The sequence below is a fragment of the Procambarus clarkii genome, chromosome 26, assembly GCF_040958095.1.
Source record: "Procambarus clarkii isolate CNS0578487 chromosome 26, FALCON_Pclarkii_2.0, whole genome shotgun sequence".
Taxonomy (NCBI): Eukaryota; Metazoa; Arthropoda; class Malacostraca; order Decapoda; family Cambaridae; genus Procambarus; species Procambarus clarkii.
This window is the reverse complement of record NC_091175.1, coordinates 6,419,636-6,436,835: the sequence shown is the minus strand read 5'-3', so window position 1 is coordinate 6,436,835 and position 17,200 is coordinate 6,419,636. Positions and strand designations below refer to the sequence as shown.

Sequence of the window (17,200 nt, the reverse complement as noted above, 5' to 3'; positions counted from 1 at the left end):
TCCTGCTATGGTAGTATATAGATCAAACTGAAGACTTGATGTGCCATTGTTTATATAGAATAGTTGTTAGCGTTTTATCTGATGTATACACTAGTTGGTAAATATAGAAAGACTAGAACAATGGGGAGTACAGTATTAGTAAACCATCTTTGCTTTGTTAACATATTTTTTCTCTCTTTAGTTTGCCACGAATCTATGAAGAATTCAACCACACAGTAGCAAATGCTGATTATGAAAAAGATCTTAAATGGTGGAGCAACAACCATGGAGTTAACATGCCCATGAACTGGCCATCATTTGAGGTACGTTATTAATGTTTTTAAACATTTGATGCTTTATAATGTGTTTTGGGCATCAAAAGAATGTTAATGTAAAAGACTCGTGTTGATGCTATGGAGTTTAACCGTCTGGTTTATTGAGGTTTCAGTGGCAGTGCTTACATTAAAAATACACAAGTTATTCTTCTGTATTTAGCTTACATGGTCTTGATATATATGCGGTACTGCCTTTAGACAGCGTTTTCTTAATGAAGGAAATTTGTGTCATACAGTGCTGTTATTTGGACTTTGATTGAATAAGTAATTATCAGGTGGTGAGCCAGTGTGACTATATAGCATGCTATGCTGGTAAAGTGAAAATAAAATGCATCATTTGAGTCTCTTACATTAACCTGATGTACTGATGAGCTGATATAACTGAATTGGAATAATGTAGTATTTGTATCCAATAATGAATAATTTAGACAGTTCTTTGAACGTTTTTTGTACTAAGGAAGATTTTTGTTGGTAAATATTCACATTAAAATACTAATCTAAATACTGGCAATCTAAATTCCATGTATTAGTTATGAAAGCAGGAAGAATTGTTATGGCAAAGCGAATATTACGTTTCATTGAATTCTCACTCCATGTCAGTAATCTGCTCTCAGCTTATCAAAATTTTTGCAATTTTTGCTTTCTTAAAAGTAGAATTTGTTTGTGCTTTAATTGCACTGCATTTTGCACTATTTAAATTTGTGTTTTATAATAATGGCATGCACAGTCGTCTGTGAGTGTGCTAATCACTGCAGTGACAGGTTTTTCATGTTGGTGTTAATGTTTAAAATGTGCATGAGTAGTTTAATGTTTATAATACAATGTTACAGTGTGGTTGTAGTACACTAATAACTATTCCTTAGTGTTATTGTAAATTAGCAAGCTTGCCCAATCTCAAGAACAGCAGTTGGTTGAACCAAAATTAATTTGACTTTGAAATTAAATGGGTTTATAACTTGGATAGAATTGCTGTATACAAGTGTTCTTTTCCTCAGAGGCTAATTTACTCTGTAAAACAAATTTGAATTGCACATTCAATTTTAATCCACCTTTACATTTAGAAAATGTAAATGTTAAGCAGAATAGCATTCAGAATTATATTGTAGTTTGAATGGAATTCATATCTTTTGAGATAGTGCATCACTAATAGAAAAATAAACTTTTTTTTAACACACAATTTAGAAAAGGACCATTTACACGTGAATTAAAGTATTAAATGCAAATTATTACTCGGAGAAAAGCATCCTTATCTGTATCTGCTATTCCATTGAATTACAGAAGGTTATTCCTGTTCCCAAACTCCTCTGGTGATAACTTTATCAAGCAAGCTGCTGTTCTTTGAATCTTAGAAGAAATTTGTGCTGGAATTGTTATAGGATACACTGGACTACACTGACACACAGACTAATATTTTAGTATCAGTAATAACCTTACAACATCAAATTTTGTATTGGACATTTAAAAGTCTCTTTTGAAGTTTTGTAATTACTGGTATATTGAATTTTCAATAATTTTTTTCTTTATATGAAAGAAGAACCATTCCTGTGGCACTTACTATGTCTTTACCAAGGAAAAAATGAGAGTAAACATTTTTCAGAACGCACTGCAGTGTGAGTTATTCTTAAATTGACAAACGTACTGCACACGCATTTCAAATTTTCCGAAGATAAAGTTTGCATATAGTGTATCTTTTCTTTTTACAGAGTTATAGAACAATCATGTGCACACATTTCCATAAACATTTTCTTTACCAATTATAAATAATAAATTATGGTTGTTAATATGTCTATGAACTTTTATATATTCAATGCCATCATGCATAAACTATTATCCTTGTACTGATTTTTTTTTTGCATCTCTATAGCATTCATTTCCATACATTTTAACAAAAAAAATAATAGTTATAACCCCAATAATAACTTATAAGTAACAATTATAAACATTGAACTCATGACTGAGTGGAAGCACTGAGAGGGTCGGACCATTTACAACCATGCACATGGAAAGAGGTCGCATTACTATAGTGTTTATGTATTTTCCCAAATAAAACTTGGAATTTTGATTTTCCTCTTTCCCTCATGATTGCTTTCCCATTTTATGAAAGGGAAGAGTGGGGATAGAGATGATAATATACTTGGCGAATATTTGAAGTGGCTTTGTACTTTGGGTCATGCTATATAAGGCAGTTTCCAGCTTTTTCCAGAAGGATCATGCCATACATTATTCCAAATGATGTAATTATTGTTAGTTCAATTAGCTCGAATCATTCTCAAAAAGGTCTTTATATAGGAACTTGTGTTAGAGCTCGAGTCTATTGGAAATAGTGGTTTCTTAAGAGGTGTTCTTTATTTGGTACATAATATAAAATGTTGGTCATGCATTATACTTGGACTATAATCTACCCAAAATACATACTGCACAAATAATACTAGGAAAATGAACGCTATCATATATTGCCAGGGGAAACAGCCAGGTAAACTAGTATCTTACATCTAATTAGCCTCAATTCAGTTCCTGTATACAAACTGTAAGTCAAATGAATAAATCCTTACTACAGAAACTAAAGGTATTTATTGTTTCAAAGGGAAAACATTTGTCTGACCTAGAGTCTGGTATATTTGTTTTGAAAACTAATGTAATTTTTAGGTTAAATTTTGTAGTTCACTGCAAATGTTTTTACTCGTCTACCATCATTTAAATTTTGAGAGATAGGGCAAGCTTAAATTATGACCATCTTCTCTTGTTTGTGTGAACTAACATGATAAATGCTTTCCAATTATGTAGTTAATGCTTATACAGCTTTGCTATTTCATCTTGAACCACCAGTGGACCAATACTAGACTTTGTGGCACCACTGTGACCTGAATTTCATTTTTCCTGCATTGTTTTTTTTACTTTTTTGCTCCCGTGCATGTGTGTGCAGGAATATTCAGAGGAATTCCGCGACATTAGCAGCAAAGCCAAGCGCAGTGGACAGATCCCGGAGGGCATCACTTTGCTGAACCAGCGCACCGTCTGCGATGATTTGCCAGTAATACAGCTCACTGTTTCTCTCATATTATTTATCTTATCCTAATCAACAATCTTTATCTCGTATTTAAAATTCTGAGTTACCAAAACCATATTTCATAATTTCTTATACAGTATTGATATTTCCTCTGGTTTTGGTACCAATCATACTTAACCATTTGTTTCAATTGCCTAACTAAATGTTTTCAGTTTTATCATTGTTTTCGAGTAATTTCTTAATATTTTGTTTCTTCTATTTGATTCTTACAACTTTTGACAGTATCACATTTTCATGAATTTTGTATACTATATTTTTATTTCTTTTCCTTTTATGTTGATTATATCGATATCTTTAATTACCTTCATAGTTCTAAACTGTTATTTTATCTATCCCCTGTCTAACACTGTATTCATAGCCAAACTCCAACATGAACAAATTTCTGGAGAAAACTTTTTAATCCAGTACTAAGAGATGCCTAGTACACATTGTTCTTCCCACCATTCTATTTGTCCATCAAACTCTTTTATGACCCGGATACTGACCCTGCCACAGACTTTGACCAAATTGACAATCAAGGCACCCTTATATTATTATCTGTCTTAGTGTTAAATTTAAGAATAGAATTTGTTCATGTTTCTTCTTTCAGCATTCTATTGCATTCTTTTTGGTTCTTTAGTAATTGCTGAGTAATTTCTTTGTCTTGCTTGTATTATTTTACTAATTGTATATAAATATGGGCATAAAATACTTTAAAGTCTTGACCATCAATTTCTCTCATGTTGGGTGCATGATGTTCTCTGATCCTTTATACATGCAACACTAAACAAATTATTATTGTACTATACTTTTATTTTATATTGCTCCTTCTAAGACTAACATTCTTAAAATTCTGTGTGCCCATATTTTTTTGTAAATACAGTTTCATCCATATAAAGCATATATATGCTTTAAAAATGTAAAGCATTTAAAGAAACCCCAAACCACACCACTTTAAGGGTTATGAGTTGGATTATTCTGGGAAAAAATTTCACATGTAAAAAGAGCAGAGATTGGCTGTGGATAAAATTTGTAATAAACTGTACGTGTGTGTGTGTGTGTGTGTGTGTGTGTGTGTATATATATATATATATATATATATACATATATATATATACATATATATAATATAATATTTATTATTATTGTTACACCGTGGCCTTGAGTGGCGAGAGTTATAGACATACAAAAGAGAAGCAATGTTATTAAATATTATAACTAATCACCACGGGTCTTCGCTTCCCTATGCTCGGGTGCCACTGACCATCTTTTGAGCCCCCCTAAGTCTTACCACGAGACTCACGAGTTGAGTCGCTACCGGCGACCCGACCTTTACCCATGTACCTGCAACTCATCCTGCAAGGCATCAAACCTGCAGCCCGCTGCACCCCCACCAAGCTTACCCGCCATAACACACAATACCGGAGACGCCGGCACTCACCCGAGATCTTCACTTGGTTCGGTCACCAGCTGGGTAATCAATAACTGCGGGCCAGCAACGCTTCACAGTATTCTTATATATAGAATATTGCCAGTCAATGATATCTTTCCAACAGTTGTGTGGTGCAAGTACAGAATCACTTTCATAGAATGCTCAGGGGATGGAGGACATATGTAAACCCAGTGGTAAAATAGTAACAAGTTTACTAAAGAAAAACTACAATAAACATCAAGGTAAAATGAACTGTAGAAACTGGAAGGTGTCGCCAGCACTCTTCTCGCTGCATCTGGCAACTCGATCAGCTGGGCAGATTAAAGGGACCGGTGCTCACCTCTCGAGAGCCCACTTGGCGCATGTCTGCTCTCAACGAAGGGCCGTGTAACTCTGAGTCCCCTGGGCACTTCCTAGCCTCTGGCGCAGCTGGCCCGGTGATGTCACCGCCCAAGGGCTGACCCCCCCATTGGTCAGTTTTGGCACGTGACCTGGCCTAGTCAGTCGCCAAGCACCTGGCACCCTTGCATCTTGGCGGGAGTCTGATCTACCCGTCACCACCTTGTAAACCTAAACCTTGTAAGTCCAAAACTTAAATGATTACTTTCAAATAAATATTCTTGCTACCTATCACATATTAAAAAGAATCCCTGCATCTTAGGGAACATGCAGGACAGAGATATGACTCTTACTGCTGGATAAGGGAAGATATAGGAGAGGGCACCATAACAATATACATAATGTATATTCAGTACTGTATATATATACGCAGTGGAACCTCGGTACTTGAACAGCTCCCAACTCGAACATTTCTGCACTCGGACACTGCATTCATGTTCGGTACTCGTTCGATTGCTTGGCACTCTAACTTGAATATGCATTCCTGACGTGTTGGTTTCGTCATAGTGGTAGTTCAGTGCACAACACCACTAGACTTCTCTAAACTTTCTCAGATATTTTTGATACTCTTAGTGTAAATAAGCCACCATGTCACCTTAGAAAGTTGGTGATAACAGTCAAGCAAAAAAGAAAATTAGTTAGAACCATGATTTAGTTGAAAAAAGAATCCATAGCAAAATATGAAAGTGGTGTCCAGGTGCCTTGGGCACCACTTTCAAATCTGCTCTTGCTACTGAGTTTGGTATGCTTAAATCTAGTTCTCAAATAAAAGAAATATGTTCAAAATGAGGAAAAGTGCAAAGTTTTCTTGAAAAATATCACTCTTGAAAAAGCAGTCATAATGGTATAGGACTCCCCTGCCAAAGAATAACATAGTTCATAATTTAACTGTGTCAGGGGACAGGCAGCCAATATATACATACATACATTACATGTTAGGCTTAAATCAAGGAACTTTTTCTTTAGTATTTCACCATCCATATAATTAAAAGCAGTCTGATGGTGGAAAGCGATGCCTTCGCTCCTCTCACAATGTTCTTTGTGTGTTCCTCTGGTGACAGTTTACTCTCCAAAACCACCCCTAGGTCTCGTTCTTTATTTAGAGTTCTGTAATTCCTTCCCCCACAATTTGTAAGTTGTGTGGGGTGTATTTTTTCTGATTCCACATTCCATAACATGGCATTTATTCACATTGAATTCCAATTGTGCCTTGATGCTCCAAGCACTTATTTTATCTAAATCAATTTGATGGGCATGACAATCGTCTGCATTTCCTATCTTCCCCAGTATCTTAGCATCATCCGAAAACATGTTCATATAATTCTGTATTCCTTCTGGTAGATTGTTTATGGAGACGATGAACATTACTGGTGCAAAAACTGAACCTTTTGTGGTACTCTGCTAGTAACACACCTCCAGTCAGATACATTGTCTCTGATTACCGCCCTCATCTGTCTGTCAGTTAGAAAATTTTTCATCGATGTCAGAAGTCTCCCTGTCACCCGTCCAGCATGTTCCAGTTTCCAGAACACCCTCTTGTTTGGGACTGTCAAAAGCCTTTTTTAGGTCCAGATAGACACAGTCAACCCAACCACCTCTTTCTTGTAGATTCTCTGTGGCTCTGTCATAAAAACTAAGTAGATTTGTTACACAGGATCTTCTTGTTCGAAAACCATACTGTCTGTCTGTTATATCTTTACTCTCTCTAGGTGTTCAACCCATTTGGCTTTAACTATTGTTTCTAGTGTTTTGACTACCACGCTTGTTAATGATTTGGGTCTATAATTTAGAGGTTCTTAATTTTTTTAGATTGGTACAGTACTGTTTGCCTTTTTCCATACATCTGCTAAGATTCCTGTGCACAAGTATGTCTGGGACATTAATCAGTGTGTGTATTTTTTATATATATATATATATAATTTTATTGACTGATTTAGGGCCCCTTTGATGCTCCCTAGAGCAATTGAATCACTAGGACTATGTTACTTTGCTAGTCTTTGATGGTTTACACCCAGGCATGATAAAGGTCTCAGCTGTTGACCTTAACAGGGATAAAAGTTGATAAAGGAGCCTCAGAGAGTCTTAGCTTGGCAATAATGTGTTGACATTAGTGAAAGATACTTTTGAGTCGGTTCCTTGGATGTTTCCATTTTCACTTTTTTTTTTTTTATCACCTTCCTCAAGCTTGCTTGGATAAGCTAGGAAGGAACGGTGAAGATAGTTCTCATCCACTCTTTACATGTAGGATTCTACGATCCTAGCATTGTGATGGGTAGCTCTGCTATTAGTATTTGTTTCATAACACTAATTAGAATTTCTATGTTGTTAAGAACAATTTGCAGGGGTTGTTGAAGATATTCCTCAACATATATTGCTTCCTGCAGTGTGGTGTAGTAGACTTGTCCCTTGGTGATGGCTTGAGTAAGATTCACCAGTGTCTCCCTAGCTCTTCTTTATCCTTGATGAGGCCTATGTCAGAGATCCTTATCAGGCTTTGAGGAAACAGTTAGAAGACCCTGGCAGTGACATTATCCTGGTGGTCCAATGTCTTCAGGCTCATCGAAGCATCTGAGGGACCACCTCGGGAATTAGTTTTTCACTATACTCAACTCCTTGTTTTTGTTGTATATAGTATTGAAATATTTTAAATTTAGACTTGGAAACAAACTCTCATGCTTCAATTTATTCTGAATTACTCAGCAAAGTGCACAGCTCGCTAGGAAGAGGTCTGGCAACTTTTGCCAATTTTATGAAATTAATTCGGTCACATGGGAAAAAAGTGTTTTTTGTGATGTATTGTGTTCTTTGAGACTATTCATTTTTAATATTCCTTGCCTAAATGTTAGTCTCATGCTTATTGAACAATTTGCGAAATATTTATCACATTACTCGTTTTCTTTGTTTATTATATATTGAAGGATCAGATGTTGCTAAATAAGGAGAAAAAAGTTATTGTATAAAATGATTTTGTTTACATAATTTGCTTCTTTCTCTTCAGATTTGCACTGCTAGTCATATATAGTGGTCTTTACATGAATAACATAATAAAACCTTGTAACCATTGCTATTCTATGCTTTTATTCTTTTGTACTTTAGTCCTCCTCAGCTTCCCAGTATGCAGTAGATTGGTTATGGGGCTTCATAGTCAAATTATTTTCATGTTTGCCAAAAGAAAGGAATTATTCTGCGGTGAAGAAGCTTATTCAGTTCCATAATGTTTCATCGCTTGGCAATTTGCTTGACATGCTTAATGGAGTCAGGTGTTCATCCTTTAACATCTCTAGATTTTGCCATTACCATTAATTTGGTATTGGGTACTGCGGTTTTGCTTCCTTTATTTTTGGTGGCGATTCATGAAGTGTGTGCTTGTTTTAGAATAAAAATTGCACTGTAGGGGTGATTGATTTACTGTTTGTTAAGTAAGGAAGATATAGTTTTTAATGTTTTAAGTTTAAGTATAGCATTTTGTTATTTAAAATAACTAGTGTTTATTCAATTATGTCCATGTGATCACCTATATTTTCACAAGTTGAACCTTATCCTTAAACTGAATTACATGATACTTCACCTAGTTTTATCTTGTATCACATATATTGCTGTTTAACCCTTTAGCTGCACAAAATGATATTGGTTGATTCACAAAAAATGCCCTAAAATGCAATAACCCATCTTGATATCATGGGTTTTTAAAAATGTTTCCAAAACACAATATTTGACCAGGCACTTTGACTTTCAAATCATGCCAACCTGCATGATTTACATCATTCATCTATGAGAAGGGTTATGCAGGAAAAACCAACCTCTCAAAATTAATGCATTTTTTAATGAAGTATGAAAAAAAACATTTTTTCTCTTATAACATTGCAAATTTAAATACTTTGCTCTGCTTGTATTTCAACTCACAGTAGGATTAGGAGATAAAAATTGGTGTTGCAGCTAAAGGGTTTAGAGATTTTATATATATATATATATATATTAGTATATTTTGGTAGCAGTCTTTCCTGTAGACATATATTATTAAATATGACCGAAAAAGTAAGATTAATAATTCTAACACGAATTTTCTCAATCTTTCGTACATTACGCTTCACTGTTGGAGGTAAATCAAAAATCACTTCTCCAAAATTCATTTTTATTTCTAGTCTGACGCGACACGGGCGCGTTTCGTAAAACTTATTACATTTTCAAAGACTTCACAAATACACAACTGATTAGAACTTACGTCTCTCTGATATTATATCTACATTTGAGTGAGGTGGGAAGGATGATGTGGCATTAACACAAGACAGAACAGGGGATATTAATAGGGTATTAAAAGTATCAACACAAGACAGAACAGAAACAATGGGTATTGAATAGAAGTGTTTGTAGAAAGCCTATTGGTCCATATTTCTTGATGCTTCTATATTGGAGCGGAGTCTTGAGGTGGGTAGAATATAGTTGTGCAATAATTGGCTGTTGATTGCTGGTGTTGACTTCTTGATGTGTAGTGCCTCGCAAACGTCAAGCCGCCTGCTATCGCTGTATCTATCGATGATAACAACACAGAAATCATCGATAGATACAGCGATAGCAGGCGGCTTGACGTTTGCGAGGCACTACACATCAAGAAGTCAACACCAGCAATCAACAGCCAATTATTGCACAACTATATTCTACCCACCTCAAGACTCCGCTCCAATATAGAAGCATCAAGAAATATGGACCAATAGGCTTTCTACAAACACTTCTATTCAATACCCATTGTTTCTGTTCTGTCTTGTGTTGATACTTTTAATACCCTATTAATATCCCCTGTTCTGTCTTGTGTTAATGCCACATCATCCTTCCCACCTCACTCAAATGTAGATATAATATCAGAGAGACGTAAGTTCTAATCAGTTGTGTATTTGTGAAGTCTTTGAAAATGTAATAAGTTTTACGAAACGCGCCCGTGTCGCGTCAGACTAGAAATAAAAATGAATTTTGGAGAAGTGATTTTTGATTTACCTCCAACAGTGAAGCGTAATGTACGAAAGATTGAGAAAATTCGTGTTAGAATTATTAATCTTACTTTTTCGGTCATATTTAATAATATATATATATATATATATATATATATATATATATATATATATATATATATATATATATATATATATATATATATGTATATATATATATATATATATATATGTATATATATATATATGTATATATGTGTATGTATGTATGTTGTGCCTAGTAGCCAGAACGTCGTACTCGGCCTATTATGCAAGGCCCGATTTGCCTAATAAGCCAAGTTTTCCTGAATTTATTTTTCAATTTTTTTTCTTATGAAATGATAAAGCTGTCCATTTCATTATGTATGAGTTAATTTTTTTTTAATTTGAGTTAAAACTAACGTAGATATACGACCGAACCTAACCAACCCTACCTAACCTATCTTAACCTAACCTAACACAATTAAGTCAATAATTTATGTTGCTAAAATAATAATAATAATAATTCAAATAAACTAATCGGAAACAATTTATTGAAAATAAAGAATATTACTTGGCCTATTAGGGAAATCGGGCCTTGCATAGTAGGCCGAGAAGTGTGTTCTGGCTACTAGGTATAATAAATCATTGAAAACGACAAAGTTTTAGATTTATGATTCTAGCAAGAATCTTCTTGATATTCCTTGTTTTTCTTCATTGAAGCAGGAAGATTAAAAAATTTTCTCTCCAAACAACGTGCCACGAGCACTTTGGAGAGTTGATGTTCTACGGGTACAGGCGGCACAGGCGTTGCATGCTCGTTTTAGAGTATTGCAATGTGCTAGGCTGGTTGCTAGGTTTTCGGCTTCCTGCATCCAACTGTGGTGCGGGCAGCCCTGGCATCTTACCTCGTGCGTGACCCGAATTACGCCTCTGTGATGGATCTGTCGTCTTTCAGGTTTGGGAATTCGTTCTCTTTCTGGGTCCATTATGAAGTTCCAGATCCGGCTCCATTCAGACTGCTCCCCAGTGGTTCATTGCCTGAACCACGGGGGTTCGATGCAGTCCTTGGCTCTTCGACGCTGATCGCTTCGTGTGACTCGTCTGCTGAGTTCTCGGGGTTTGGCTTTCCTGGCTGTTCATGTGGGGTGAGTGTCCAACGTCTTGGCCGACGGGCTGTCTTGTTTCGTTCCCCTATCCACGGAATGGACGGTCGATGCCGGATCCTTCCGTTGACTCTGCCAGATGTTTGGGCGCCCCGAGTTGGACCTTTTCGTGTCGGTGTGGTTGCGGTGCCTCCCCCAGTATGTGGGGCCCTTTCCCGATTGCGAGGCTGTCATGGTCGATGCCTGACAGGCACTGACCTGAGGTTAGACAAGCACGATCTGAGTATGTAAACTTGTCTTTGTGTTCTTGCAAAGCGCTTCTAGGCGTCAGACCATAAATAAAAGTATGAAAATGAACTCTGGAGAGTTAATTTTTCAACTACCCCCAACAGTGAAGAAAAACACAAGAAATATTGAGAAGATTCGTGTTAGAATCATTAGTCTTACCCTATCGGTCATATTCAACAACATATATAACTATGTATATACACAGTATTAGTTATTTATTATTTGATGATATTAATGTTAGCACATGTCTTGGTATGGCATCATCATTCATGGTAAGGGCCTACTTAATCCTGGCTAAACTGTCAGGTTTTGGTTGTAAGGCACGTAATGTACTGTAGTGCTGCTAGTAGTGTGGTAGCTTTGGAGTGTGCATGGGTGCTTTTTTCAGGAAATTATGTTCTATTAATTAATTATGGAAATAATAATTATAATTGTGGGAAACCTTGCCATTCTTACAGATTATTCAGTACAGTACTGTACTGTACTTTTAAATACTTGGCTTGAATTGTTGCCATTTTCTTAATTATGCCTTTTTACATTTAATAAAGGCAGGCCATAACAAAATAGACCTTTTAAGTTTCTTTATAACTTCCATATATATCTAATGGTTAGTGTATTTGTGTGTGTGTGTGTAATTATGCAAGTGTATATATAAAATGAGATCAATGCTTGTGGTGACCTTTCCTGTTATCTTCGTCATATGACGTTTGAGGCTTTAGATGGTTTTGGAATTACCAGTAACTAGTTTTCTATTGTTGTAATGTGTGCTTACATTGTTGTATCTACAGGGCACAAGATCTATCTCTAGACGATATATATTGGGTGTCTTTCTAGTACTGTCATAATTATCACCAAGTGTAAATACCCGAGTGTTTGTATTGGGCTGGGTGACCGAGTGAGTTTTTTTGGGGGAGGGGAAAAGCAGGTTGTTTTGATGTGTGTGTGTACCAGCGTTGAATGTAATTAAACCCCATTTTCTGGGTGAGACCCGGAAGCTCCCCGGCAACCCTCCCTCCCTCCAGTCGGTGGTTTTTCGCGTGTTTTGACATCCAGCCTCAGAACTGATGGGTGGATAGCCGGCGTGAGAGGTTTGGGGCTCCCCCTTCCCCATCCCAGGGAGGGGGGGAGCTGTGCAGACAGCGGCGCGGTGATGTGTGACGTCATACTAGTTTGCTTGTTTTCTATTGGGGAGTTATATCCACTAGTTTGGGTTTTGGTAGCAATTTTAACCAGAATAGGGGTTTGTTTTGGAATGCTTACCTTTCTGGATGTTTGACCTGGTTGATGGCAGACATAGAGTGCTTCCAACCACACGGGGGTTCCTATAGGCCATTGCTCCCCTTGCCTCTCTGAGGGGGCCAGGTTCTGGCAGTGGTCCCCAGTAGGCCCTAGAACTCCATACAGATGACTGATGCCAAAGTCTGACATTAGCATATCAGCCTGGTAAAGCTCCGGGAGCCTCTGGGGTCTCGCTCAGAAAATGGCGTTTCATTACATTCAACGCTGGTTTTTTTTATTCAAATGAGACATTTTGTATTTCTAAAAAGTTAATGTGTGCTGTACATATGTGTGCTTATGTGTGAACATATTTGAATACAAAAAAAGATTGATACATGTGGTTTATACCAGGTGTGTGTGTGTGTGTGTAACCCTTTAATTAAAAAAAAACATGCTTGATGCTGAACAAATCTTCATAATTGTTAGATCTCAACATATTTCCCAACTTCCCAGAAATTTTAGTTTTCGTCTTCCTGAAATCACCTCAGATCTCAAGTTGTCAGTCAGGAAAGGCTGCAAAATTGTATGGTATTTGGTAGTTATTTGTAGCAAACAGATTGTCAATATTTATTACTTAATGCATACAATGAACAGAAATATTAATCTTGAGTAAAGTCTTGTTTCAACTTAATTCTTAGCAAAATTTGTAATTGTTGCTGTGTATAGTGGGATGTTTGCCAGTTTTATTGTTTCATATGAAGGATACAACACTTGTATGTAGTGTGATTGGTTCTACTTGTAAAAGACTCGATGTGCCATGTATTAATTTATTTCTTGCCATTCAGGAATACACACCTGACCTTCATCGTATAAGTAAGAAGGCGCCTAAAGGAGCAGTGAGTGGAACGGGGGATGTTACACTAACATCTGTCAAAGGTCCTTCCAACCACACCTCGGCCACTTCAAAATCTTCTGATAACAACAGGAATTCAGCTATCAGGTATACCTTTGCTGTTTAATATATGCATTGTTGTGACAAATGCACACACAGAATGGCAGTGTCAGGATGCATATATCTAAACCTGCTGAGTGTCACTATCAGGGATTGTTAATAACATAACAGATTCTAGTTTAATAGATTTGTGTGAATGTAAATCTTGAGAAATTAAAATGTTAAACTATCTTTATAAAAAATGTTGTGCATACAGTTTGTGCCACATAGTAATTTAGTGCTTCCCTTTGAAAATTTTAATATTTTACTTCACTAAAAATTTAAATTGTATCTTGTCTTGCCTGCTGTAAAAGACTAAATATAAATGCATGTTATTGGTATGCCTCATGCAGGCATATTTTATTCAGTGTGACTGGAATTGTAAGTGGGAAATTGGCTAATGGTAAGACTTGGCATATGATATTAATTATTTTTTAAATTGCATAACCAAGAGTCCTACATTTCATTCTGTTTAACTCGCTCTCATTCTTAAAAAAATTAATATGAATAAATTAATGTATTTTCTCTGTAACGCCGTCATGGTTGCACGTGAAGCCAGTAGCAGATTCGACCCAGGGTACTGCTCACACGCCTTGCATTAGTCATGTTTTTCCCACCGTAACATGCAACTTCAAATGGTCTTGCCATACAATTGAGAAGGGCAGACATTGAAGAGTTACATCAGTCTACCAACAAAGCAACTGCTGTCAGAGAATATAACCGTGAAACCATAGTTGAAGCAGTCTTAAAAACCATGAGACATACAAGGTGACAGGTTAAAATGCTTACTAAGAGTGCAGTAAAGCACAAAACCCATAAATGAACCATAAAAAAAAACTAATCATTAAGCAAAATAAATAACGTCTTAAAAGATGCCAGCCAGATGGCAAAGGCACACCAGGCGAGAATGTGATGGGCTTGGTGGTGCCAAACCCTTGGATGACTAGCACTACCATCTGATGGTAGGAGGGGAAAAGTGTGGTGTTATTTTGGTTGTTAGGGATAGTTATCAGTGTTGTTTGGTATTTGTTCATATTAAACATTTCTCTTGAATGTTTTGAGTTCTTGTGACCCTCATTTGGCCTTGATGGTGCCTTATGACACTCCTCATCTGCTCTGCTTCAGTGAGGATACAAGATATGAGTGGAAGAAGTTGAGCTATGAAGACAGAGTGAAAGAATGAACCCTAACCTGCAAAAAATGAGGTTGCTGTTGTACCAACCAGTCCAATTAGATGGACCTGGATTACCAGTGAATAAGCTCTGGGGAGCCACTGAGGAAGGTGAGGGGGGGGGGGTCACCCTAGAAAAATAGAGTAGATAGTACATGAGTGAAAATAGTTAGGTCCTAAATAGGACTTGCCTCATATTGGACATAAGGCCTACTGAAGTGTTCCTTTCTAATTGTACTCTTATTTTTGTAGGAGTCCGTGTCTTTGGTTACGGTCACTGCATGCCCTGTAGCCTTTCAGCTTCATGGTGCTGGCCTAGTTAAGTTTGCTGCATTTTGTGCAGGTTTCTGTATTATTTGCTATTTTAGTCTGGGAAATTGTCTTGGAGATCATCTGAGGAAATTTTCTCAAAAATTAGGCATGACGGGGTATGAAATGCTCATCTCCTAGAAACCAGAAGGCTGCTTCTGGTTCTGCCCTTGATGTTTCGTCTTCCCAAGCACACTTGAGCTTTAGCATGTACGTGAAGTGGAGATACTGCCTCCTCTAACCCTACTGAATAGCTTGTGTTACCACTTGATGGTTGGTAGTTCAATTACAGTAGTTATCAGAACAGTACAGTAATTGGCTCTTTTGGTGTTTCCAATTGTCATTCGAGGGGATGTTGAGTAGTTTGTTTCTATCGTGCAAGCAATTACTCTGGTGGAGAAGTGGGGTAACTATCCATGTCTCCCATCCCAAACTACCTGGTAAGACCATTTGAAAGTTTCCTTGCAACGGTTGGCCAGCAACAGTTGGATGGAGCCTAGTGTGAGAGCAGTGTCCTGGGGTGACCCTGGTGCAGGCTTGGGGAGGAATAGTGGTTGCTCAGAAAGGGAGATTTTATGCTACTTAACTCCTTATTTGTCAAACCTTGCCTGCAATGAAGTTCAAAATACAGTACAGTACAGATAAAATACAAAAATAAAAAATCCAGTGATGACTAGTTACTTGTGATATGTAATACTAATGGTCAGAATGTGCCATAAATTTGAGTTCTCTTGTACATTGAAATAAGTTAATCTGTTATATCTGTGGGTAGCCCCATTGGCTCCCTGAAGTGATCTGAACTGATATGTGCTATATTAGTTTGAGTTCATCAGTCACAGGAGTTCTTATGCTTACCGGGAATCGCAAGCCAGAACCTGGTCCCCTCAAAGAGGTGCAGGGAGCAATGACCTTTGAGCACGTTACATTTAAAGTGTCATAATTGTCATCGACCGGGGAAGGACCAAGATAGGTATGCGGCAGCCCACTACTCCAGTTCTTGAACTGATGTGCTGGTGGTCAGATCAATCGCCTCTGGTCTCAAGTTCCTGTTCTAGATTTTTGCCCGGTGAAGCTGTTCCAGATCTGTGTGATGGTGGCTAGGTGTCTTAGTGTACAGGAGCAGCATGCGCCTATGGGGACCTTCACTGTGTGTTCTGTGGGTACTGCCCTTGCGTGTCAGGGTTATCTTCTCTAGGGCGTTCGGGAATCACTTCCCGTTTGAGGACTTCATTGATGTTGTCTTCGCCCTTGGGGTATGTCGGGGTCTTGGGCTTTGTCTTGCCCCGGGTAGGGGTGTGTTATTGGCTGGGTGGGATGCACTGTGGCTGGTGCAGCCAGCTTTACATTAATGCAGCTGCCAATGTTTCTCTCTGACTGCTAGTTTGTTTTCTGTGTGCATTTTTTTTTTAATTTTCATTCTCTGGCATTCTCGCCTTGTTTAGACAGGAGGTCTGCTTAGCTTCTTATTACACAAGTCTATGTTGTGTTTGTAGTCGTCCTCCTGGTGCCCCTGAGGTTTCAAAGCTGCTACTAGGGGATCAGTTTGCATGCTACCTTACAGAGTTCTACTGGCTTAGCTGGCCCCAGTGCCTGGGCATCTGATAGGGCTAATTCACCCAATGGGGTCTGGAAAACCCCTGTGGGCTCAGTCGTGCAATGGCTACTTCTTCCGAGCCCGCTTTCGCCTTGTGCAAAGTCGTAGGTCGTTCGTTACCCCATGTCTCGGCGAAATGATCATCCATACTGCCTCTGTCATGCTGCTTGTTGGGTTGGGGACACCATCGACCCGTAGTCTTGCGGGCCTTGTTCCCTGCTTGTACTTCACTTAACTCATTCCATGTCTGTGGATCTCAGGGCTCAGGCAGCGGCCGTGTTGCTTGCTCGATTCTCCTTACTGTAATGAGGCAGGTTAGTTGCTCGTTTGGAGGCCCTGGAGCTGCCCCCACTTGGGTTTCAGGGACGGCA

General features: G+C 37.7%; 1 protein-coding gene and 1 long non-coding RNA gene across 19 annotated transcripts in view; both read left to right on the top strand.

The window, feature by feature from the left end:
• Synd (protein kinase C and casein kinase substrate in neurons protein Synd) overlaps nucleotides 1–17,200 on the top strand; it is a 193,792-nt gene that overhangs the window by 163,175 nt on the left and 13,417 nt on the right. For 13 of the 18 annotated variants that reach the window (XM_069331805.1, XM_069331803.1, XM_069331808.1 and 10 more), the window contains 3 exons: nucleotides 182–302; nucleotides 3,238–3,345; nucleotides 13,610–13,764. In XM_069331805.1, the coding sequence (XP_069187906.1) occupies nucleotides 182–302; nucleotides 3,238–3,345; nucleotides 13,610–13,764 (384 nt within the window). The remainder of the gene's footprint in view (nucleotides 1–181; nucleotides 303–3,237; nucleotides 3,346–13,609; nucleotides 13,765–17,200) is intronic. The other 5 variants (XM_069331816.1, XM_069331814.1, XM_069331817.1 and 2 more) reach the window with 1 other exon arrangement.
• LOC123756716 (uncharacterized) lies at nucleotides 3,354–7,902 on the top strand. The gene is made up of 2 exons (XR_006772668.2): nucleotides 3,354–6,870; nucleotides 6,984–7,902. It is a non-coding gene; the product is annotated as an uncharacterized lncRNA (long non-coding RNA).